At 37.6% G+C, this 25,979-nt stretch overlaps 1 protein-coding gene across 1 annotated transcript; it reads right to left on the bottom strand.

The window, feature by feature from the left end:
• Window positions 1–9,595: 9,595 nt before the first annotated feature.
• Window positions 9,596–19,832, bottom strand: purg (purine-rich element binding protein G). Its single transcript, XM_057818205.1, has one exon. It carries the CDS (start codon window positions 19,527–19,529, stop codon window positions 18,507–18,509), a length of 1,023 nt encoding a protein of 340 aa, XP_057674188.1. The 5' UTR covers window positions 19,530–19,832; the 3' UTR covers window positions 9,596–18,506.
• Window positions 19,833–25,979: the final 6,147 nt, after the last annotated feature.

Genomic DNA, 25,979 nt, shown 5'->3' with positions numbered 1-25,979 from the left:
TTTTACGGCACGACTGTCAAATAAAGTGTTATCAAATACCATAACTAGCAATTAATGAAACAAATGGAACAGTAACTGAAGAAATAATTAGCACAGAACATTAATTTCGATTGTTATTTACATCTGCAGTGCTGCAATGCATGCTAGGAGGCATGTTGGACAGCAACAGTGTTGACAGCAGGTGGCAGCAGAGCTTGACTGTCTCCCCCAAGGGAGCAGTGTTGGCCAAATTTAGCTTCTTGAAGTAATGAAGCTTTGCAGCCAATTGGGTCAAAGCTTCATGATCTTATGACAGTCTTATGATGCCGCTGTCAAATAATGTCTAGTGCGGCTTATCTATGAACAAATGCCGTTTTTGTGTCAAATTTGGTGGGTGGCGGCTTATAGTCAGGTGCGCCTTATAGTCTGAAAATTACAGCATATTGAGACTAGGGTTGCCAGATGGGAAAGACGGTCTCCAGCCCAATCATAGCGTAAAATGAGCCCACTTTAATAAAAACCAGCTCAAATTACAACCTCAAAGATGTTTTTCTTATACAACTTCACCTACGTTTTGATATTGTAACCAGAAAAATAATAAATTAACAGTGGGAGACAACACATTGTTGTGAAATTGTTGCTGTACGCCAATTAGCATCATGGGAGATTTTTTTTTTTTTTAGAAAAGGTTAGAACTATTGTATTATTTTCATTTCAATCAACACAATAACAAATAAATGACCGTATATTTATTCGGTATTAAATTTCAAAATACATGTCTTTCAGTAGAAATCACCGTTGAAGTACAACTGACCGCTAAAACTAGTGCTGCAACGATTAATCGATTAACTCAAGTAATTCGATTAGAAAAAAGCATCTAATTAAATTTTGCTGCTTCGAGTATTCGTTTAAAATGGTGTTCTTATTAGGGCTGCAGCTAACGATTATTTTAGTAGTCTGTTAATCGATGAACTAGTTAATTCGAACAATCGAGTAATCGGATAAGCAACATCAAAAATTAAAATACCTGAGCTGAGCTTCAAACGGTATAAAAAAAAAAATGAGAATCTAAGTACAGCAAAAGAACAGTTGGCTAACTTACATGGCAAAAGACCGCTAGCTTAAATGCTATAAAATACTAAAGTTTTTTTTGTTTTGTTTTTTTACAATGCTAACAACAAATGATTCAAACACATATCCCCACAAAAAATGGCTAAATATACCTATAAACTAAATTACGACTCCATTAAAAAACATTCGCTCAAACAAAAACTTAGCTTATATTGGTCTTAACAGGGAGCAGCTGGATTCACCCATGTGAAATAGAGTGATGTCATATTCACTGTTGCCACTAGTGTATCCACCCAAATCAATAAAACTAAATGCATACACTTTCAACACAAACCATTACGACGCCACTTGAATTAAACGAATACTCGAAGCAGCAAATTTTAATTGGAATCTTTTTTCTAATCAAATTATTCGAGTTAATCGAATAATTGTTGCAGCCCTAGTTGTAATGGTTTGTTTTGAAAGTGTTTGCATTGAGTTTTAGTTAGCTACAATTTTACCTGGGATAATGTCTTTTGAATGCATTCGTAATTTAGTTTATAGATATATTTGGCGTTGTATTTTTTGTGAGAATATGTGTTAGAACCATTTGTTAAGAGGATTGTTAAAAAAAAAAAAAAAGTTTGCATTTTATAGCATTTAAGCTAGCAGACTTTTGCTATGTGAGTTAGCCAATTGTTCTTTTGTTGTTCTTTAATCCTCATTTTTTTTCATACCATTTGAGGCTCAGCTCAGGTATTTTATTTTTTTATGTTCCTTATTCGATTACTCAATTATTCAAACTAACTAGTTCATCAATTGATCGATTACCAAAATAATCGATATCTGCAGCCCTAGTTAAAACGAATCAAAACGGTTCCTTCCAAAACAGCCAAATTTTGTCAAAAAGAGTCCAAATTTGAAAAATTCGCCCAATGGGTTTTATTTTCGCCCCAAGTCTTTGAAAATAGCCCTATCTGGCAACACTCATTATGAACCACTTTTAGTGTAAACACAACAAGCACAATAAGGAGAGAAGACCAAAGCATGTCTCCAATTGTGATGCGTCATGTCTAACAAAGTCATTATTTAAAGACATAAATTACATATGAATATGTATTTCTATCTACCTATTACCGTAGTTCTTTTTATGTGTTATTTATGGTTAGACGTCAAAGTCTCAAAAACGGTAGCTGAACACAACTTTAACAAACGCGCTTGATTGTAATACAATATAAGCTCGATGAGTTTAGGAAATCAAAAAATAAGTTGGTTGATGCCATACTTTAGAATCTAAAGACACCAAGTTGCTTTTGAATGTGTAACCTGAAACGAAGCACGCAGTATGTTTATTATGGTGTAGGACACCATTCATAACGTTCGTCTGAATTAATTCAACATTGTCGACTAATGTAAGTGAGTTTAGTGGGCATAAAGTAAAGAATTAACCCTGTGTTCTCCCACAAGAGCCAGGCAACAGCAGTATTTTTCCAAGTCAAGATGCAGGCTTTTCACATGTACTGAATACTTAGTGAGTATAGTATTTCAACCTTAGGCGGGTTCCCTAAATGAGTTAGAACAGTTCACAAACAGTTCTCATTGAAAGAATATAATTGCAATATTATTTGCGGCTTCCACTTAATTATTCTAAATTGAGTTAAATTTTGTTTCAACTCAATTATTTGTTGGATCAAAAGCTGTTTTAAAGAGCAGCTCATCAGATTTTCACAGTTCGGGATCCATGCTTGTTAAACATGAATTGAACTAATCCGAGTACATCAAGCAGTAGGACAAAAAAAAGTGCAACTTTTCTTTAAAGTGCTTTTTTATGAGCATATTTGGAATTCAAACCAGAGATTCCGAGGCAATTTTAATCAAATTTGTGCTCCAATCCCTACATAACCTATATAGAGTCTTAAGTTTGATTATTGGCTGAAGCTAAAGTTAAAACATGCCTCTTTCCAAATTCCCCAGTCTGTGAAATAATGATCACTAATTCATTCATGGGATCGGTAAATTGTCATTTTCTAATAATTGTGCTTAAAGCTATTCTTTCTATACTTTCCCTTGTATGAAAATAAACAATTCTCCGTAAATTTGTTCTTCACGCGAAAAGACGACAGCAGCACAAACACACCTGTGCTTACACCTAATGGGATAACCAATAATCCATCTTTACTGACCTTAATAAATATGTTTTCTTCTTAAATTTCTTACACCAAGAACACACTACTTCATCTCATCACTCAACTAACACGGTAAAAGCGTCACGAAAAAGAAGGCGACAGTCATACATGACAGAGGGTCTGACTTTCAAAGGTCTGTTTGGAACAAAAATCCATCGAATTGTTTCTGTTCAGGCATTTGATGATGCGATTCATAATTTTTTCCCTTTACTTTTGTCAACATTCTAACCTAGACTTCAACACAAGTGTCGTGTTGTTGTAACATATGTATATTAGTAAATTTGCACATATACAGTATGTGACGACAAAATTTGTATAGGAGATTGTGTTATAATCTCAATTTCTACATGTTAGTTAGAAATATCAATGAATGCATGCATCATTTTTGTCTCAATATACAGTGTGTTGTCCTCTAATACAAAGTTTCGTCCGTTAAATACAGGGAGTCCTCGGGTTACGATGTCCTCGATTTATAACGCACCAGCGTTTCTGCCGACCATCGTGAGGAAAAGCGGCATGGAAAATGAATGAATGAATGAATAGTGCTTTTCTGTGTTTGTGCGCTGGGAGTAGAGCTGCAACGATTAATCGAATAACTCGAGTAATTCGATGAGAAAAAAAGTTTTGAATTAAATTTTGTTGCTTTGAGGATTCAGTTAGAGTGGCGTTCTAATGATTTGTTTTGAAATGTTTGCAGTTTTCTTGATTTGGGCGGATACACTGCCCTCTAGCGGCAACAGTGCATATGACATAACCCATTTAACATGGCTGGATCCAGCTGCTCCCTGTTAAGATCAACATAAGGTAAGTTTTTGTTTGAGCTAATATGTTTTTAATGCATTTGTAATTTAGTTTATAGGTATGTTTAGCCGTTTTTTTTTGTTGTTGTTGTTGGAATATGTATTTGAACGATTTGTCAAGAACATTATAAAAACTTTTTTTTTTTTAATTAAAAAACAAACATTAGCATTTTATGGTATTTAAGGTGGCAGACTTCTGCCATGCATGATAGCCGATTGTTCTCTTGTTGTACTTAGATCTTCATTTATTTATTTTTTCATACCATTTGAGGTTAAGCTTTGGTATTTTTATTTATTTTTAAATGAAAGTGCAATTCTGCATAGTTAGAAGAAACACTCAGGGAATTTGATTTTGTATTCACATTTAATGCTCTTTTGAAAGCGCAATCTTAGCAAGCATTTGTTTGACAACTCCTAAAATTTATTCTGCAACGCATTAAATGTTCCTAATTCGATTATTTGAACTAATTAGTTGATAGATTAATCGACTACTAAAATAATCGATAGCTGCAGCCCGAGCTTTTTTGCCCTCCTTTCTTTACATCATGGCCCCAAAGAAGACAGCTAGGGCCTTGCAGTTGCCATGGAAACAAAGTTTAACATCCTAAATTTTTGTTTGAGCTAATATGATTGCTTATGGATTCGTAATTTAGTTTAGAGGTATATTTAGCACATATTTGTGTGAGTATGTGTTTGAAAAATTTGTTAAGAGGGTTGTTTGAAAACGAAAACAATTAAAAAAAAAAAAAAAAAAAAAAAGCATTTTATAGCATTTAAGCTAGCAGACTTTTGCTATGCAAGTTAGCCAATTGTTCTTTTGTTGTACGTTGATGCTCATTTGTTAATTATTTGATACCGTTTGAAGATAACTAATTCTTAGATTAATCGATTACTTAAATAAAAAATAAATAAAAATAATCGGTAGCTGAGTGTGCGTGTGTCTGTGTGGCGAGAGGAGGGGGTGGGGGTCAAGTCATCAGCCAATCAAACGTGCGTTTGAGGGGAAAAAATGGACCAGCACAATCAGTTAGTGAAAAGGGATAAATGTAAGTCTGAACATGATGAAAATAATTCACTTATTAATGGTAGGGTCTACTCTATCCTTACAACATATAGAAAGACAATCAAAATTACCCATATAACTTAGCTCATTGTATAATGCAAATAAAGTGGCTTAAAAGTTAGTGGGGAGAATTTAATTTAATGCCTACCGTCCTTATGCAAACCAACGCCCTTATTTTCAATGGTTGATTTGTGACCGAAAGCATGGAACGCGACTACTGTAAACCGTAGCCAAAGGCGACAAAAACGAAGCTGAAACAGTCTTCACGCACCTCTTTCGTTCTCTACATGCAAGCAGATTCGTTACAGTATTTTAGTTTTTTTTTAATACATAAATTTCAACTTTAACAGTGAAATCCAACTTACGCGGAAAATCAGGTTACGTTGCCGGCTTAGGAACGGAATTCATTCGAAACTCAAGGACTCACTGCATTTCATTTACTTATGTTTAAATATGAATACTTTTTGACACAGTAATCGTCATATCCATCTCAACATTGGGAATAGAGAGTGTGATGTTAAAAAAACTGGAGTTAAAATATTTCCTGTTTTTTTTTAAATACTTCTTGTTTAGACGGTCATTGTCAGTGGAAAACCACTTCGCCCTCTAGTGATTGACTGTTGACTCACACCCATCATTAAGGAAAGGCAGAGGAAAAACAACATACAAAACTACATTTTAAAAAATCCATGATGGAGGGTGATTACTGTAGTTGTTTACATATTCGCATGTGCATAACAAGTGCATAAAGTAGTAAGTCAGAATTAGGCCCTCTGTCATTGGTCATGACTCCTTTTTCAAGCAGCTCATATACAGTACGGCATACCAAGTGCTCAATGTACAGCAGCAACTGCTATTCAAGTTCTAATTAAAAGCAGCACTTTAGATTTTCAGGAACAAAAACACAAAAGACACCAACATTTAAATACAGGTTATACAGTAACTTATCGGTGTTGATAGACTGAACATATGGAAGGTGAAAAACCCCATGGTGGCAGGATATTGAGCCCTTTCTATGCTTTCAGTTGATATACCGTGGTATGAAAGAGTATCTGAACCTTTTGGAATTTCTCACATTTCTGCATAAAATCAGCATCAAATGTGATCTGATCTTTGTCAAAATCACACAGATGTAAAAAACAGTGTCTGCTTTAACTAAAACCACCTAAACATCTATAGGTTTTCATATTTTAATGAGGATAGCATGCAAACAATGACAGAAGGGGCGGGGGGGAATAAGTGAATCCTCTGCCTAAGGAGACTTAAAGAGCAATTGAAACCAATTTTTACCAAACAATTTAAGTCAGGCCCAAATGTGTCCAATCACTGTTGAGTGGATTAAAACTGCCCTGCCCACTATAAAAAACACACCAGGTAAGAACTGTCTTAATGAGAAGCATTGTCTGATGTGCATCATGGCTCGGTCAAAAGAGCGGTCTGAAGACCTGCGATTAAAGATTATCGATTTGTATAAAGCTGGGAAAGGATACAAAACCTAGGATGTTCATCAATCGACAGTCAGAGAAGCCGTCTACAAAAGGAGAGAGTTTGGCACTGTAGCTTCTTTCCCAAGGAGTGGCCGTCCACCAAAGATGCTGCCAAGAGTTCGGCGCAGGATACTCAGAGAGGTAAAAAAGAACCCTAGAGTGTCTGCCAAAGACTCACAGAAATCACTGGCACAGTCTAATATCCCTGCACATATCTACTTTTTACTATGTGTAAAACTATGGCCAAGAATGATTTTCATGGGAGGACTCCATGGAGGAAGCCACTGCTGTCTAAAAAAAATATTGTTGTCCGTTTAATGTTCGCAAAAAGGCACTTGGACACTCCACAGATGTTTTGGCACAATACTTTGTGGACTGATGAAACCAAAGTTGAATTGTTTGGGAGTAACACACAACATCAATTGTGGAGGAAAAATGCAACAGCTCACCAACATCAACACCTCATCCCCACCGTGAAGCATGGTGGAGGAAGCATCATGATTTGGGGCTGTTTTGCTGCCTCAGGGCCTGGACAACTTGTAATCATTAATGAAAGAATGAATTCAAAAGTTTTTGGGAGGAAAACCTGAGGACGTGTGTCAGACAGTTTAAGCTAAAAATAGGATGGATGCTGCAACAAGACAATGATCCAAAATACAGAAGTAAATTAACTTCACTATGGTTTCAGAAGAACAAATACACATTCTGGAGTGGCCAAGTCAAAGTCCAGACCTGAACCCCATTGAGATCCTGTGGCATGACCTAAAGACAGCGATTCATGCCAGACATCCCGTTATCTGACTGAATTACAACAGTTTTGTCGAGAGGAGTGGGCCAAGATTAGTCCTGATCGATGTGCTGGACTGATCTGCAGCTACAGGAAGAGTCTGGTTGAAGTTATTGCTGCCAAAGAAATAATTGAATTAAATTAATTCAGCCACAAAATATTAAATGTGATGGATCACTTACTTGTTTTCCCCCTTCTGTCATTGTTTGCATACTATCCTCATTAAAATATGAAAACCTATAAATGTTGGGGTGGTTTTAGTTAAAGCAGATACTGTTTTTTCATCTGTGTGATTTTGACAAAGATCAGATTACATTTGATGGTGATTATACGCAGAAATGTGAGAAATTCCAAAAGGTTGAGATACTTTGATACCACTGTAACCAGTGCACTGACGTGCTGATTTAATCTGATTATACCTAGACTTCTGTTCTTGTTCTTCTCATGTCCACACTATTGACCTGAGCTATCCTCCATGGGGCAACTTTAATATGGATATCAGAAATGAGTGAAAATCTTAGCACCGTGTATATACTGTATGTATTTTTAAACATTTCAAGTATTTTTTTTTATTTAATTCTATTTTCAAACATTCAACAAGTTGTAAAAATAAAACGAGGATATTCATTTTCTGAATTTTTTCATTTCTTTCCAGTAAATATTAGACTCAGAAGCGTGTGGGAGATAAAACATCATTCTCCTTTGTGTATTCATAATAATTTTAAAGGCATCATTGATTTTGAGTCAGCTATGAGTCACTACAACTGACCAGAAAAAAGAAAATATGAAATATATCAGATGAGCCTTCTCATAAATTCTAATATTTTCTATATTCTCCGCGCTTAGGCTCTCTAAACTTCTAAAAGCAGCATGTTATAGTTAAAAATCAGAAAAGGTGCAACTCTAAAACATATACGTACACAAAAACACATTGTTTTTGTTCATTTTGGTCTTCCACTGACAATTGAATTTCACGTGGCAAAAAGGCTTCACGAGACCACTTTGGTCAAGGAAAAATGTCCGCCATCTGTGAAACACACGCAATTTAAAGAATTATCGTAAAGTGTAATGTGTTCACTAATTCCAGTGCAGGGCCAGTTACGGCTAAATTTTAGGATTGTCTGTAATTTGAGTTTGATGCTTGCGTCAAGAAACAACTGTTTTGCTTGTTAAAGCGTTTTCAAATATATGTTCTTGTTGTTTCCATTGCAAATCAGGGAGAGAATATAGATATAGTACCTGTAATATATACAAAGGCATATTTGAAAATTCATGCTAATTGGACATTTCAACAAATGAACCTCAGATGGGCGACAAGTATTCAACGAATACTATAGAATGCCCTTCTGGCATGGCACACTACCCCATCCAAGTTCTGATTCGACTTGAGAGCAAGCTCAAAAAGCGGTTTTATATCCATAAACTAAAGAAAAATAAAAAACCAGCCCAAACAACTGATCATTTTCAGCCATTTCAAAGCAGCCTGTAGCTTTGGCTTATACAAAATGGGCTGCATCGTCTCTTATTTACAATAATTAAACCATCAAACCCCAAACATTTACTTCAACTATTACCATAATTTTCGGACTATAAGCCGCTACTTTTTTTTTCTCTTTTTAAATCCAGCGCTTTACAGTCTAGTGCGACTTATTTGCTGATTTATTGGGTTAATAGGTAACACAGTAGTGTCATAAGACTGTCATAAGAACAAATGAATCCCCATGAAGCTTCATCGCTTCATTTGGCCATCACTGCTCACTTGGGAGAGACAGTCGACCTCTGCTGCCACCTGCTATCAGCACTTGTCGTCCAACATGCCTCCTAGCATGCATTGCAGCGCTACAAATGTAAATAATAGGGCTGTCAAAATTATCGCGTTAACGGGCGGTAATTAATTTTTTTAATTAATCACGTTAAAATTAGGGCTGTCAAACGATTGAAATTTTTAATCGAGTTAATTACGGCTTAAAAATTAATTAATCGTAATTAATCACAATTAATCGAAATTCAAACCATCTATAAAATATGCCATATTTTTCTGTAAATTATTGTTGGAATGGAAAGATAAGACACAAGATGGATATATACATTCAACATACGGTACATAGGGACAGTATTTGTTTATTACAACAATAAATCAACAAGATGGCATTAACATTATTAACATTCTGTTAAAGCGATCCATTGATAGAAAGACTTGTAAATCTTAAAAGATAAATGTTAGTACATGGTATAGAAATTTTATATTAAAACCCCTCATAATGTTTTCGTTTTAATAAAATTTGTAAAAATTTCAATCAAAAAATAAACTAGTAGCCCGCTGTTGTTGATGTCAATAATTACTTACACAATGTTCATGGGTGCTGAAGCCTATAAAATCAGTCGCACCCAAGCACCAGCAGAGGGCGGCAAAACTCCATAAAACACAATTAAGATGTGGTCATTTCACTGCGCTATCATTTAAATCTGTCTGAGTGGGGCGTTAATTGCGTCCAATATTTTAACGTGATTGATAAAAAAAATTAATTACCGCCCGTTAACGCGATGATTTTGACAGCCCTAGTTAAAATATTTGACGCACTTAACGCACATGCCCCGCTCAAATAGATTAAAATGACAGCAGTGTCATGTCCACTTGTTACTTGTGTTTTTTGTCTCCCTCTGCTGGTCTTTGGTGCGACTGTTTATATGGGTTGACATCAACAATGGCGAGCTACTAGTTTATTTTCTGATTGAAAATTTTACAAATTTTATTATAACGAAAACATTAAGAGGGGTTTTAATATAAGATTTCTATAACTTGTACTAACATTTATCTTTTAAGAACTACAAGTCTTTCTATCCATGGATCGCTTTAACAGAATGTTAATGTTAATGCTATCTTCTTGATTTATTGTTATAATAAACAAATAGTCCTTATGTACTGTATTTTGAATGTATATATCCATTTTGTGTCTTATCTTTCCATTCCAACAATAATTTACAGAAAAATATGGCATATTTTATAGATGATTTGAATTGCGATTAATTACGATTAATTAATTTTTAAGCTGTGACTAACTCGATTAAAATTTTTAATCGTCTAACAGCCCTAGTTTTAATATAAAATTTATATAACTTGTACTAACATTTATCTTTTAAGAACTACAAGTCTTTTTATCCATGAATCGCTTTAAGAGAATGTTAATGTTAATGCCATCTTGTTGATTTATTGTTATAATAAACTAATACAGTACTTATGTACAGTATGTTGAATGTATATATCCGTCTTGTGTCTTAAAAATATGGCATATTTTATAGATGGTTTGAATTGCGATTACTTACGATTAAATAATTTTTAAGTTGTAATTAACTCGATTAAAAATTTTAATCGTTTGACAGCCCTAGTAAATAACAATTCAAATTCATGTTCTGTGCTAATTATTTCTTCAGTTACTGTTCCAGTTGTTTAATTGATTGCTAGTTATGGTATCTGGTAACATTTTATTTGACAGAGGTGCCATAAGACGCGTAATTATGATATGACATTATCATGGGCTTTAATGTGAATGCATATGACAGAAGTCATTAAGTGTCATCCGACAAATTATGTCACTAACTCCATTTATGTTCAGCTCGGATAGTTTACATCCATTGGAAAGTGGGATCATTTTCCGGATGCCACAAAATGATATCTATCATAAGCATTTATTAATGCTCCTGGCAGTGTAATGTCATAATTATGATGCCTTATGACAGTCTTACGGCACCACTGTCAAATAAAGTGTTACCAAATACCATAAGGTATAGTAACCATAGACTTCATAATTGTATTGAGCTACTGTGCAACGCCTTCGAGTAGGGGGCTGTCCTACAGTCCGCTTCAGTTATTTGCAGTCGGTCGCAGTTAGTCAACACATGCAGGGATCCAATGCTGGATTTAGGTTGAAAAAGTACGAAAGCTGTACCGCATACAAGCAGGAAGGATTTTCTTAGGAGTGATTTGTTCCAGGATTCAAGGATTTAATATTTATTATACTGGACTGTCTCAGAAAATTAGAATACACAATATTCCAATTTTCTGAGACAGTCCTGTATATTGTTCTATGTAAAGGACGTCAGCCAAGGTCGGCCCCCCACATTTTTACCACGCCAAATCTGGTCCCCTTTGCAAAAAGTTTGGACACCCCTGCTTTAAATGGTGGATTAATGTACAGGACTGTCTCAGAAAATTAGAATATTGTGTAGTCTAATTTTCTGAGACAGTCCAGTATATTAAATATATATATATATATATATATATATATATATTTATTTATTTATATTCATTTATATTTGTCGTACCATGCATGCATTTTGAAACGTTGTGAAAAAAATCAATGGGAGAAATTAGCCACTACAGCATTGGCATTATACTTTGCAATATTTATGTAAAACAACTGCTAACAGCAAGTTTTTTAGGCTTTTAACCAAGAATCGAAACTGTTTTACAACCATATCTATAAAGAATTCAGGGAATTAAGCATAAATTTACAAGAATTTTCAACGAAAAAAGCTCTTTGTTTACATACTGTATGGCGGCCACGAATTTCCTTACTGACTAGACTCATAGTTCGCAATATTTATGTAAAATAACTGCTAACTGCGCGTGTTTTTTGTTAGTGTTGTTGCTTTTAACCAAGAACCAAGACTGTTTTACATCCATATCTATACAGAATTCAAGGATTTAAGCATTTATTTACAAGAATTTTCAACGAAAAAAGCTCTTTGTTTACATATGGCGGTCGCTAATTTCCTTACTGACTAGCCTCATAGTTCGCAATATTTATGTAAAATAACTGCTAACTGCACTTTTTTTTTTCTTTTAACCAAGAATCGAGACTGTTTTACTTCCATATCCATATAGAATACAGGGATTTAAGCATTTGTTTACAAGAATTTTCAACGATAAAGTTCTTTGTTTACATATGGCGGCCACTAATTTCCTTACAGACTAGCCTCATTATTCGCAATATTTACGTAAAATAAATGCTACCTGCACTTTTTTTGTTGTTGCTTTTAACCAAGAATCGAGACTGTTTTACTTCCATATCTATAAAGAATTCAGGGATTTAAGCATTTATTCACAAGAATTTTCAACGAAAAAAGCTCTATGTTTACATATAGCAGCCGCTAATTTCCTTACTTACTAGCCTCGTAGTTTGCAATATTTTTGTAAAATAAATGCTAACTGCACTGGGTTTTTTTGCTTTTAACCATTAATTGAGACTGTTTTACGTCCATATCTATACAGAATTCAGGGATTTAAGCATTTATTTACAAGAATTTTCAACGGAAAAGCTCTTTGTTTACATATGGCGGCCGCTAATTTCCTTACTGACTAGCCTCATAGTTCGCAATATTTACGTAAAACAAATGCTGCCAGCACATTTGTTTTTTTGCTTTTAACCAAGAATCGAGACTGTTTTACTTCCATATCTATATAGAATTCAGGGATTTAAGCATTTATTTACAAGAATTTTCAACAGAAAAAGTTGTTTGTTTACATATGGCAGCCGCTAATTTCCTTACAGACTGGCCTCATTGTTCGCAATATTTACGTAAAACAAATGCTACCAGCACATTTGTTTTTTTGCTTTTAACCAAGAATCGAGACTGTTTTACTTCCATATCTATATAGAATTCAAGGATTTAAGCATTTATTTACAAGAATTTTCAACGGAAAAAGGTCTTTGTTTGCATATGGCGGCCGCTAATTTCCTTACAGACTAGCCGCATTGTTCGCAATATTTACGTGAAATAAATGCTTCCTGCACTTTTTTTTTTTTTTGCTTTTAACCAAGGATCAAGACTGTTTTACGTCCATATTTATAAAGAATTCAAGGATTTAAGCATTATTCAAAAGAATTTTCAACGAAAAAAGCTCTTTGTTTACATATGGAAGCCGTTAATTTCCTTACTGACTAGCCTCATAGTTCACAATATTTGCGTTAAATAAATTCTACCCGCACGTTTTTTGTTGTTGTTGCTTTTAACCAAGAATTGAGACTGTTTTACGTCCATATCTTAAAGAATTCAGGGATTTAAGCTTTTATTCACAAGAATTTTCAACGGAAAAAGCTCTTGGTCTGTGTTTGCACTCGGTCAGCTTTGACGGAGGTAGGCCCCCTGTGAAGTCTCATGAAGTCTATGCAGTAACTGAAGAAATAATTAGCACAGAACATGAAATTTAATTGTTATTTACATTTGTAGCACAGCAATGCATGCTAGGAGGCATGTTGGACAACAGCAGGTGGCAACAGAGGTTGAATGTCTCCCTCAAGGGAGCAGTAATGGCCAAATGAAGCTTCTTGAAGCAATGAAGCCAGCCAATTGGTTCAGAGCTTCATGGGGGTTCATTTGGTCTTATGACAGTCTTGTGATGCCGCTGTTGAATAAAGTGTTACCGGTTAATATATTTTGGTGTGAATATCCCATAATACAGTGAGGACAGCTGCGGCTTATAGTCGTTATAGTACGAAAATTATGGTAATGGGTATTTTACTTAACAAAGGGGGAAAAAGAATGATCAAAAAATTAACTCCTTGTTATTTTTCAAATATTCTTCCACTGATATGGGAGAATATCACTTTGAATCACCCTGCTTTACATATACTGTACTGTAAAAGTTACATAAATGACCTACAAATGGGGTAAAACACAAGTTACATCAAGTCTTTGTACTTCCGCGTTTGTAATTCGTTCAATTATATACATTTGAAGGGGATACATCTCAAAGTGTTCGTGTATAATTAAATGATAAATGGTAACATATTGCACTAGCTAGTAAGCCCTCGTATACTGTCTCCTGCTTCCATGCAGACGACAGACAAGTGGCAAAAGAAGGCTTGGGGCTCTGGTGGTGTACCACTGTAGTCGAGGAACATCAATATACACCTAGACCGAAGGTCTAGTCTGGAGGATTGCCAGCCCAAATGTGGCGAGGTAAGAAGTTAGTGTGAAAGTTGCTACATATTATGAACATCAGGTGGGTCTATTTGGCTAGGTTCAGGTCCTAATACACAATTCCGATTTTTTTTAGTCATATCAAATTTTTTTAGCGTACCTGTTCAGACGGCCTTTGTCCATTGAGCCCGTTCAAGTATGCATGTGCACTAATTCCCAGTCTGACACTCACTGGGCAAACTGACCCGCATGTGCAGAAGCATCAAAACAAATGACTACACATACTGGCTCTACGTCATTCTAGGGTGATCATATTTTGATTTCCAAAAAGCAGACACAAATAACAGAAGTAAATAATCCCAGTTTAGTCTGATATTCAAAGTTTATATGGATTGATAGGACTCAATGCACAATTAGCCCTGACTCTCGGCCATGTAAGCAATATTGGAAAATTGCTAACTTGGCGCACAGAAAGAAAACCGAGCATTCTCAAGTTTATCCTTTTTCTCCCTGATTTTATGATTTTTTTTTAAATGATTGTTGTCAGTCCAGCCTCTTCCCTAAAAGCTGAGTTCAAGTTAGGCGCTAACGCTAATCTCTATGGTACGCTCTCTAGCTCTTTGCTGATGTAATTGCTGAATGAATTCCAATTTGGGATACTTGACAGTTCAGACCGCAGCCACATTGTAGAAAAATGTGGCCCAGATCAGATTTTAACAACATACGTAGGTGACTTGGATCGGATTTGAAATGGCCCACTTTTATATGACATGTCGCATTCAGGCTGTCAAGTTAATGCCTAACTCAAGTCGGAAAAACTTGAAAAAAATCTGATTTGTGCATTAAGACCTGCGGTATTAACCTAGTCTCTTATTACCCCCCACCACCCCAAAGAAAAAAACATTACCTCACCTCTGCTCATTATAATGTCTGAAAAGGCCATAATTCACACCTTAGTAGCGCAGTTCTAAGCACATATACACAGTATACTGTGTATCTATAAAATTGATTGGATTTTGACTGTTTAGGTTGTGATTTAGATCCATTTCTATTACATTTTGATTCAAATAGTGTTTTTTTTTATTCTTTGATGTCGATTAAAGCAACACTAGGTAACTTCTCAAGCTTTTTAAAATATTTTCATAACATTTGTGATGATGTCGAGTAACAACTAGTTGAATGACACCTGTTTTATATCTTGAGGGGGTCTGTATCGCTTTCACTGGCACTAATTAACTTTGAGGAGGGTGGCAAAAACCCTGCCAAAACAAAAAAAAAAAACTACAAATGTCAGTCAGCACATTTGTAGTCTTTTTTACCCCCCAAACCAACCGACCGAACTCGTCAGCGCTGATGAGTTTTAGCCACTCGGTTGCTAAGTATCATGTGCTTTTGTTTAGCCACAACTGGATTCATTACCTTATTACTTTTCATCCTTCACACAGCCGTTGGAAACAGAAATTTTGTTTAATCCATCTGCAGGCGACCATCATGATTTTACGACACAATGCGGTTGTGAGCTGGTCCTAATGGGAAATGCAGCCTTCTTCAAAACACTACCACTTTTGTCCACCGGCGTCGCTAAATTGACGAAATTGAAAAGTTACCAAGTGTTGCTTTAAGTAAGGAATAGAAATGCTCAAATAGAGATCCAGATGACAGGTTTTAAAAAATGAACCTCATTAGTGGTAAACATGAAAAATGTGAAAAAAGAGCTTACTTTTGGTAATCTTGTGTTCCGGAATTAAAAAAGAATCCATATTGACCCTAAATTTAAGATTTTTGCAACTGGCCTACCAAACTAGGTGGGAAAATAGTATGAAGCATTGATTAATCGATAATTTGTACCAATATACCGTAATTTTCAGACTAAAAGTCATGACTTTTTCCCTTCATTTTTAAACCTGCAGCTTATTTGTTGATTTATTTGGTTTAATAGGTAACACTTTATTTGACAGCGGCGTCAAAGACATGACACTATCATGGGCATTAATGAATGCTTATGACAGATGCTCGGATCTTTTAAATCTATTGAAAAGTGAGATAATTTGCCAGATGACACAAAATGACATCTGTCATAAGCATTCATTATTGCTCATGGCAGTGTCATGTCATAATTATGATGAGCTTATGACATTTTTATAGCTCCACTGTCAAATAAAGTGTTATAGAATACCAGCGCTAGCGATTTGTGAAACAACTAGATGACAAACTGAAGAAATAATTTGTACAGAACATGAATTTTGATTGCTATTCATATCTGTAGCGGGAGAGAGACAGTCAACCTCTGCTGCCGCCTGCTGTCGTCCAACATGCCTCCTAGCAAGCGCTAAGGATGTAAATAACAATCAAAATTATTTCTTCAGTTACTGTTCCAGTTGTTTCATCAATTGCTAGTTATGGTATTTGGTAACACTTTATTTGACAGCGGTGCCATAAGACTGTCATAAGGCATCATAATTATGACATTACACTGCCAGGAGCATTAATAAATGCTTATGATAGATATGATTTTGTGTCATCCGGCAAATGATCCCACTTTTTAATGGATGTAAAAGATCCGAGCTGAACATAAATGGAGTAAGTGACATAATTTGTCGGATGACACTTAATGACATCTGTCAAATGCATTCACATTAATGCCTGTGATAGTGTCATGTCATAATTCTGACAGTCTTGTGGCACTACTGTCAAATAAAGTGTTACCAATTAATGAAACAACTGGAATAGTAACTGGAGAAATAATTAACACAGAACATTTTGATTGTTATTTACGTCTGTAGCGCTGCAATGCATGCTAAGAGGCATGTTGGATGACAACAGTGTTGACAGCAAGTGGCAGCAGAGATTGACTGTATCTTCCAAGGGAGCAGTGATGACCAAATGAACCACAACAAAGCTTCACTGCTTCAAGAAGCTTCACCAAATAAAGCCCAACGAAGCTTCACTGTTTCAAGAAGCTTCACCAAATGCAGGCCAATGAAGCTTCACTGCTTCAAGAAGCTTCATTTGGTCATCACTGCTCCCTTGGGAGGGAAAATAGTATTAAGCATTGATTAATCGATCATTTGTATGAACCACCAAATGAACCACCATGAAGCTTCACTGATTAAAGAAGCTTCATTTGGTCTTATGAGTCTTATGGCACCACTGTCAAATAAAGTGCTACCCATTAATGAAACAACTAGAATAGTAACTGAAGAAAAAATTAGCACAGAACATGAATTTTGATTGTTATTTACATCTGTAGCGCTGCAATGCATGCTAGGAGGCATGTTGGATGACAATAGTGTTAACAGCAGATGGCAGCAGAGATTTACTGTATCTCCCAAGAGAGCATTGATGACCAAATGGAGCTTTTTGAAGCAGTGAAGCTTCATGGTCTTTCATTTGAAGCTTCACTGCTTCCTTTGGAGGGAAAATAGTTTTAACCATTGAATGAACCACCATGAAGCTTCACTGCTTCAAGAAGCTTTATTTGGTCATCACTGCTCCCTTGGGAGGGAAAATAGTATTAAGCATTGATTAATCGATCATTTGTATAAACCACCATGAAGCTTCACTGATTCAAGAAGCTTCATTTGGTCTTATGACAGTTTTATGACGCCACTGTCAAATAAAGTGTTACCGACAGCTTCTTAAAGCAGTGAAGCTTCATGGTGGTTCATTTGGTCATCACTGCTCCCTTGGGAGGGAAAATAGTATTAAGCATTGATTAATCGATCATTTGTATGAACCACCAAATGAACCACCATGAAGCTTCACTGCTTCAAGAAGCTTCATTTGGGCTTATGACAGTTTTATGATGCCACTGTCAAATAAAGTGTTACCGGATAAAATCTTTTGGTGTAAATATCCCATAAGACAATGCGGACAGCCGCGGCTTATCGTCCGGTGTTGCTTATCTATGAAAAAATGGTTTCTTGTCAAATTTAGTGGGTCAGGTGCGTCTTATAGTCCGAAAATTACGGTATATAATTTCTCATTTAGTCACACGTTCCACCATTAAATAGATTCTTCTTACATTTGAGTATTTACAGGCGCTTTCAATTTTGAAATGGAAGGAGGGGGATTAGATTTGGTGAGCTTTTGACTTGGTAGCTCGATTTTAACCGGCGCTAAGACTCAATCTAATAACTTTTGGGTTGGAAGTCACATTCACACACCACAGTACAGCAGCACACGACAAAATCGGATGACAATGAGGTTCCGTCCTACTGCCAAGGTCGCTCAGTCCTCCTGCTCCTCGCTGTCCTGCCGAGCGTCTGTGCTCTTCTCTTTGTGACAAGTAAAAATTCGGCGCATCTCCTCCTCGTACCTGATGAAATTCTCCCCGAATCTGGCCCAGGCTTTTAAAGGGACGGTGATGGTGTTTCTGTACGGCTGGCGCACTTCGCTGATCTTTAAAAAGACGCCATAGCGGTTGGAACCGACGTCAAAATAAAAGCGCTTGTTGTCCACGCGAAAGGACGCGGCCTCTGGAAGCTCCGGGCTGTCGTCGTGGTTCCTGGACACGGCTCGGCCGCGCTCGTCGCAATCGTCGTCGCCGTAGTCCTCGATCAGCTGCGAGAGCGCGTCCCTGAACTCGATGAGCCCCTGCGCGGGCAGCACGATGGTCTGCTCGATCCCTTGGCCGTAATAGCCCATCGTTCCGTGGCCTTTGCTTACAGTCTGTCGTATGCGCAGAAATCTCCCTCTCTGGTTCTCCTTCAGGTCCAGAAAGTACTTTCTGTTGTCCCTCTCGATGAATTCGCTCTTGAGGACGCGGTGCGCATGGTCATCCGACGCCGCCGAGCCGGTGGGAGACGACGCCGGCTCCTGCGCTCTCCTGCGGCCCTGGTGCTCGTTGCCGCCGAGCTCGTCGAGCTGCGGCGGAGGCGCGAGGCCCCCCCGCAGTCCGATCCGGGCGTAATAGTCTATGAAGTCCCCTAGACAGTAGCGAAGCGCGGGGGCCATCGACATGGACAGAGTCAGCTTGCTTTTCCGGATGTTGTCGTGGCGGCCTCTGCCGATCCACACCTCGGCTATTTTCAAGAAGCGTCCCCGCACGCTCTGCTTCACGTCCAGGTAGAAGCGTTTCTTTTGGATGTCGACGCGCTTGGAGGCGAGCTCCTGGATGTCGCTGCCCTGCTGCTGCTGCTGCTGGGGTCCTCCAGTCTGCACATATTGCTGAGGATATGTGGCTCTCGGCAATTCTGACGCAATTTTACCCCTGACTCTCTCCATTCCTCTGCAACATCCATCGGCCAGCATGATTTAGATTCCACTTAGCTCAGGACAACGCGATTCCTCCATCCCTGAGTGGCTTTATTCCAACATCTGCCGAGGTGCTCGCATGGCGACAAGTGTGTCGGATGCCTCGGATGACCTGAAGATGGCAGCGAGTTGGAGGATCGCGTCGCTGTGTCCTAAATAAAGGTCAAGCGCGATTATTTAGCGACAGCACACCGGCGTTATCTTTTGCCGTCGCCTACATGAATTGCAGCAAGCTCATTGAGAGGGAGCCAGGGAAGCAGCCGACCTGAAATGGGAGGGAGGCGTGCAATCTACTACATGAACCCAATGAACCCATCCACCCCCTCCCGTCCTGAGAATACCTCTGCTAAAGATTTACACAGTCACTGTGGGAAAGCGCTCTCATCCGACATCATGTCCACGCCTGCTTTGATGCAAAAATAAAACACAAATAAAATTTAAAAAAAAGGTCGAGATACAAGAGTGTGACTGAAAATATATATGCATCTCGTGAATGCATATTTAGACTGTAAACTCTTAAAAAAAAAATTTTTTTTAAATCTGGAATGGAAATGCCCTAATTTGGGTTAATTTGAGTTACCGGATTTTTCGGACTATAAATCACATCGGAGTATAAAATCAGTGGCGCCTCCAGAATTTTTTCATAGGGGTGGCCAGATGGGGCCACTTAAAATCTTGGGGTGGCCAAAACTAAAAGCCATAATTTCAGGTTATCATTATATTATTGCAGTAAAAAGGTCAGGGGGAAACTATCAGAAAGACTTAAGGACACGGCTACTCAGGGCCAGCCCAGCCTATACGCAGACTATGCAGCTGCTTAGGGCCCCTGACCACTAGGGGGCCTCCAATCTGGCAATTGTTTAATTTATATTCTATTTAGTTTACTACAGTTTGCTTTATTTGACTTTTGTGAGTTTTGATACCTGATTACAAGCTTAAAAAAATAAAAGTTCTTCCTTAACTTCTTTCTTTCCTCTTTTAGAAAAAGGTTTGGCGCTATCTACTGTAAGTACTGACAATCATTTGGGGTGAAAAGTTTGAAGTATGCAGTGCAACAAAATCCGATTAATATACAAAATATGGACGTATGGGTTGGATTGCATGTATGGGTTTCACAGTACACTGTGACGAAATGGTGGGCCAAAAATATGGGCCCCTTTGCATTTTTTTGCTTAGGGCCCTCAAATGGCCTGCCGGCCCTGTTCAAGCAAAACACTACTGCATTTGATACAGCCAAACTCAACAAAAAATGAAAACTACTTTGGGCTGCTATAAGACCACATACAGTGTACCACAAAAGTGAGTACACCCCTTGCATTTCTGCAGATATTTAAGTATCTCTTTTCATGGGACAACACTGACAAAATGACACTTTGACACAATGAAAAGTAGTCTGTGTGCAGCTTCTTTAATAGAGTTAATTTATTTTCCCCTCAAAATAACTCAAAATATAACCATTGATATCCAAACCCCTGGCAACAAAAGTGAGTACACTCCTTAGAAACTACGTACATCCCTAAATGTCCAAATTGAGTACTGCTCGTCATTTTCCCTCCAAAATGTCATGTGACTCGTTACAGGAGTGCTGTCAGCATTGCTGCAGAGATTAAAGAGGTGGGGGGTCAGCCTGTTAGTGCTCAGACCATATGCCGCACTCTACATCAAATTGGTGTGCATGGCTGTCACCCATCACCCTCATCAGACCATAGGACATGGTTCCAGTAATCCATGTGCTTTGTTGTCATGTCTTCAGCAAACTGCGGGCTTTTTTGTGCACGGTCTTCAGAAGAGGCTGCCTCCTGGGGTGACAGCCATGCACACCAATTTGATGTAGAGTGCGGCGTATGGTCTGAACACTAACAGGCTGACCCCCAATCACATTACAAGAAGTATACAAATCACATGATAATCCTTTGTTAGCTATTGAAGACATTTCTTTTAATCAGATAGAGAAAATCCATACTCTTATTCAATCAAGAAAAACATTTAAATATACCAGGAGGTGTTTTACTATCACCTACATTATAATTTGCCTATCACCATGCCATGTTATTCAGATCAACGTTACCCCACACTCGTTCCAATAATAGTGTCAACCGTGTTGTGTATCTGAGCTGAGGGTGATGGTGCATCTACGACTCCGGTTTATCCATGCTAAGGCTAGTGGACCTGCCAATACCCCATTGAAAATGGCTAACTCTTGAGTTAAAACTACGAAATTCACATTAATTTGAAAGGCAAACCGTGCAGAAATACATTATTGCATCTAACACATTTTAATTGGAGAAATTGGCAACTTACTTTGAAATGTTAAGTAGGTCCACTGCCTTCGCATGACCCATAAACTGCGACCCAAAGTATCTGGATCCGACTTGGTCGCCGATCCAAAACCTCACATGCTGGTCCAACTGTTAGGACTTGGTTGTCTTGTTGAGGCTTTCGTCGAACATAACAACTAAGGCATCTGAGCAGTTCCTTACGTTAGCACACAGTACTGTGCGATTGCCTGCTGTTGTGATGTTGATGCTAATTATGCTAACAGCGCGCACGCACAAGGTGCCTTATGATTTGTAGTGCAGTGCATCGTAAAAATTCTACGCGTCATCTTCGTTATGGATTTAAAAAAAAAAAAAAAAAACTTCGTCACGGATATAATTTAGGTTGCACTGAGATGTTCTTCACAATTAAAACCACGGTGAAAAAATTCCAGACTTACGTCAGCTAATTTAATACTTTTAATACCTTTAATAATGGAAAACTAAATTCAATGTTTTTTTTTTAAATACTTTTAATAACCCGCGGGTACCCTGTGTTTCCAGCGGCTGTGTGAAGGATGAATACTAAAAAGGTAATGAGTCAAGTTGTGGCTAAACAATAGCATATGACGGTTAGCAACAGCAAAAAAAGCTGTCAGTCGACATTTCATCACAAATGTTCTGAAAATATTTTATAAATGTTGAATGAAAAGTTACCTAGTGTTGCTTTAAGCCAGTGGTGTCCAAACTATTCCACATAGGGCCGCAGTGGGTGCTGGATTTCGTTCCTACACAACAAGACAACATCTTTTCACCAATCTGGTGTCTCACAAGTGTAATCAGTTGATTGCAGTCAGGTGCTGCGTGTTTTAGCACAAACTTCATCGGTTAAACTGTCTGTGCTCGATTGGTAGGAACAAAAACCAGGACCCACAGCGGCCCTTGAGGACAGATTTGGACACCCCTGCTTTAAGCAGCTGTTAAAATCCGTTTAAAAAACAACAATATAAATCAAGACAAATACTTGTTGCCACATCGACCAGGAGGCGTCACTATTTGCAAAAAAAAAAAAAAATTGAAAACAAGTTTCCTTGAATGGATTTAAATTGGGGAAGGAATGAAAACGCAACACCTACATTATGTACAATATATGATTTATTTCATGAGTAGAGGACATCCTCAACTTTCAAGAGAGAATGAACTAATATACTTTTTACAAATTTAAACTGTACATTCAGGAAACATTTCCTTGTCTTTCCTGTAACATTTCCTGCCTAAATCATAGAAAGTGTTCCAAAATGCATTTTGAGTCACACCTTCAAGACACAACAATAATAACGCTTTTAATCACTTTTCAGGTGCAAAGTATGTTGAAAACAACCAGTACGGCGTGAACCTAAAGGACACAGAATGCCACTTGCAGCCATCTCACAGGTGAGATCAAGATACTGATTGGACATCACAATTACTGCACTATAAGGAATTAGTGACTAGGAATGTGTGTTAGTGTGAGCTTGTGAATTGATATACAAATACTTTCCTATTAGATAAAGACTAATGCGAGAAAAATAAAACATCTGAAAATCAAGCTGGCTATTATCAGAGATGCGTAGTGTAAAAGTCTTTGCCACGCTCAAGACATGCACCGTGTGAAGTTAACAGTAAAAGTGTATTTCTACTGAAATCGTCTGCAACACACTCAAATAGTTGCTGTTCCTTACAGGGCACATGTAGAGACAAACAACCATTCACACTCACTTTCACAGCATTACTAATGGGAACTTGAGCCCTATCTGCTAGCACGCAAGTCACTCAGTGACTTCCACAGTCATGGAAATGTCATTTGAGACAGAGTTGAAAGCAAGTTGAAGTAATCATTAAAAGTAGGAATATACACAATTCAAAAATAAAAGGCCACATATAATGAGCATAGTGTATAACAAAGTCAGTCACTGTAACACAGTTATCTTGAAAGGGAGAACCCCCTCATCTCCGGACCCTTTTCAAAGATTCCTATTTTTCACCAGATGGGTTTTTTTCCTTGCCCTTCTAGGGGTTCAGATCAGGGGATGTCAACATTTTTTGTCAACTGTTGGTGAAGACCTTTGAGTCATTATTGTAAATAAAGTGCCTGTGACACAAGGAAGCATGTTTATTTCATATTACACACGGTATTTTATGCTCCTGAGTGGAAAGGACCGCTTGGATGTGTGTGGAAGCGATCGATATATTCATTCAATTTTTTAAATCCTGCGCCATGAAAATAAATGACTACCGGCCAGAGTCTGGTTTGAGAAAGAAGGCGAATGAGACGTCAGCAAACTAAACATTTTCACAATACAGCCATTACTATTAGAGATGTTGATGCCGATCGGGTCCGATCACGTCATTTTCAAAGTATCGGAATAGGCAAAAAAATATCGGCCATGCCTTTTTTTAACACATATATATATATTTTTTAATTAAATCGTTTTCTAATCGTATTTAACGTTACAGACATAATGTGTTACACTCTTCCAGGGTCTTTAGTTTATGCTTAAGGTAGGGTTATCAAATTTATCGCGTTAACGGCTGGAATTAATATTTTTTACATTTATCACGTTACAATATTTAACGCAATTAACGCGTGCACTGCACGATCAATCTATATCAATCTGTTCGATCTATAATGGCGCCGTTTTACCCATACATTGTATAGAGCTAAAAGGCAGCGTAAAATGAGTAGAGTGAATTTTGGCAGCCTTTGGAGCCTTTTTTTAAATGGCTAAAGCCTTACAATCCCTCTCCCAACGGTTAGAATAATCGTGGGAAGCAATGTGGGGAAGAAAGGTAGTAGTTGATCTTTTTCTTAACACCATGCGTTATTTCTCAACGCAGAGAAGATATATCAATTGGTGTGACTACGCAGTCATGGTTGCACTTCCCATCATGCATTTGGGCAGAACAGTTAAATGGCTACAGTATCATTTACTGAAAGCTCAACAAATACACTAGATGGCAATATTTAGTCACAATATACAAAGTCACATTTATCCTTTAAGAATTACAAGTCTTTCTATCCAGGGTTCCTGCTCACAGAAAGAATGTTAATAATGTAAATGCGATCTTGAGGATTTATTGTCATAATAAACAAATACAGTACTTATGTACTGTATGTTGAATGTATATATTCGTCCGAGTTTTATTCATTTTTTTCCTAATGCATTGCCAAAATGTATATGATTGGGGGAAAATTATCGGGAATGATTGGAATTGAATCGGGAGCAAAAAAAAAAGCAAGCGGATCGGGAAATATCGGGATCGGCAGATACCCAAACTAAAACGATCGGATCGGGAGCAAAAAAACATGATCGGAACAACCCTAATTACTATAGTATGCAGAAGGACTAAGGATTCAACTGATTTTGCTGATTAATTTGTTTATTTTTTGCGTCACGCCAGCCCAATATGCTGCAGGCTTTTGTTGCTACACCAGGGAGAGTGGTGTGAGGCTTTTGGTATGTCCAAAAGATCCAGTTCACAGCAAAGAATGGGCAAACCAAGTCCGACAATCTGGAGACCATTGGACGGATGACGGAGTAAGCTACGTGTTTTATGTCATGTCAAATACTGGGATTATGGCAAAAGTTTTAATCGGGAGGTGGCATGCATTTTGTGGGTAACAATGCGCCCTGTCCACCGAGAAGGCCACTCGGCTGACAACCAGCGGCTTGTCGCACAACGTGGTTGCCGGCCGAAAAAGGAGTGCCTGCTTAAAGAGCGTGAAGGAGATAGTACCTTTTCTCGTAGGCACCGTCTGTTTGCATTATTCTAACACACTTAATGTAATCAATCAGGGAATAGTATCTTCTCTCGTATTTGCCAATCGACTGTTTGTATTACTCTAACACACTTAATATAATAAATTAGGGAATAGTATCGTTTCTCGTATTTACTATTTGACTGTTTGTATTACTCTAACACACCCAATATAAAATAAAGAGCATTTATGCCATAGTTTAAGGAAAACAAGCAGAATATAGGGCATAAGAGATACATGACGCCTTCTTATCACGGGAGCCCAACTTGTGCGTCATGCAACTGACTGGGCAAGATTGACGCTGACGAGGCTAGACATCTACAAGCCCACGTCTCCACGTCAGTTCTTCCGGACAGTCCAGAACAAATGGCGGGATGTTCTGTCCCAACACAA

Source organism: Corythoichthys intestinalis, chromosome 17, assembly GCF_030265065.1.
Source record: "Corythoichthys intestinalis isolate RoL2023-P3 chromosome 17, ASM3026506v1, whole genome shotgun sequence".
Classification (NCBI taxonomy): domain Eukaryota; kingdom Metazoa; phylum Chordata; class Actinopteri; order Syngnathiformes; family Syngnathidae; genus Corythoichthys; species Corythoichthys intestinalis.
This window is presented reverse-complemented; position numbering and strand designations above follow the sequence as displayed.

Excerpts from the sequence above, each read along its gene's own strand:
- purg (XM_057818205.1), bottom strand. The coding sequence starts at position 19,529 with ATGCTGGCCGATGGATGTTGCAGAGGAATGGAGAGAGTCAGGGGTAAA.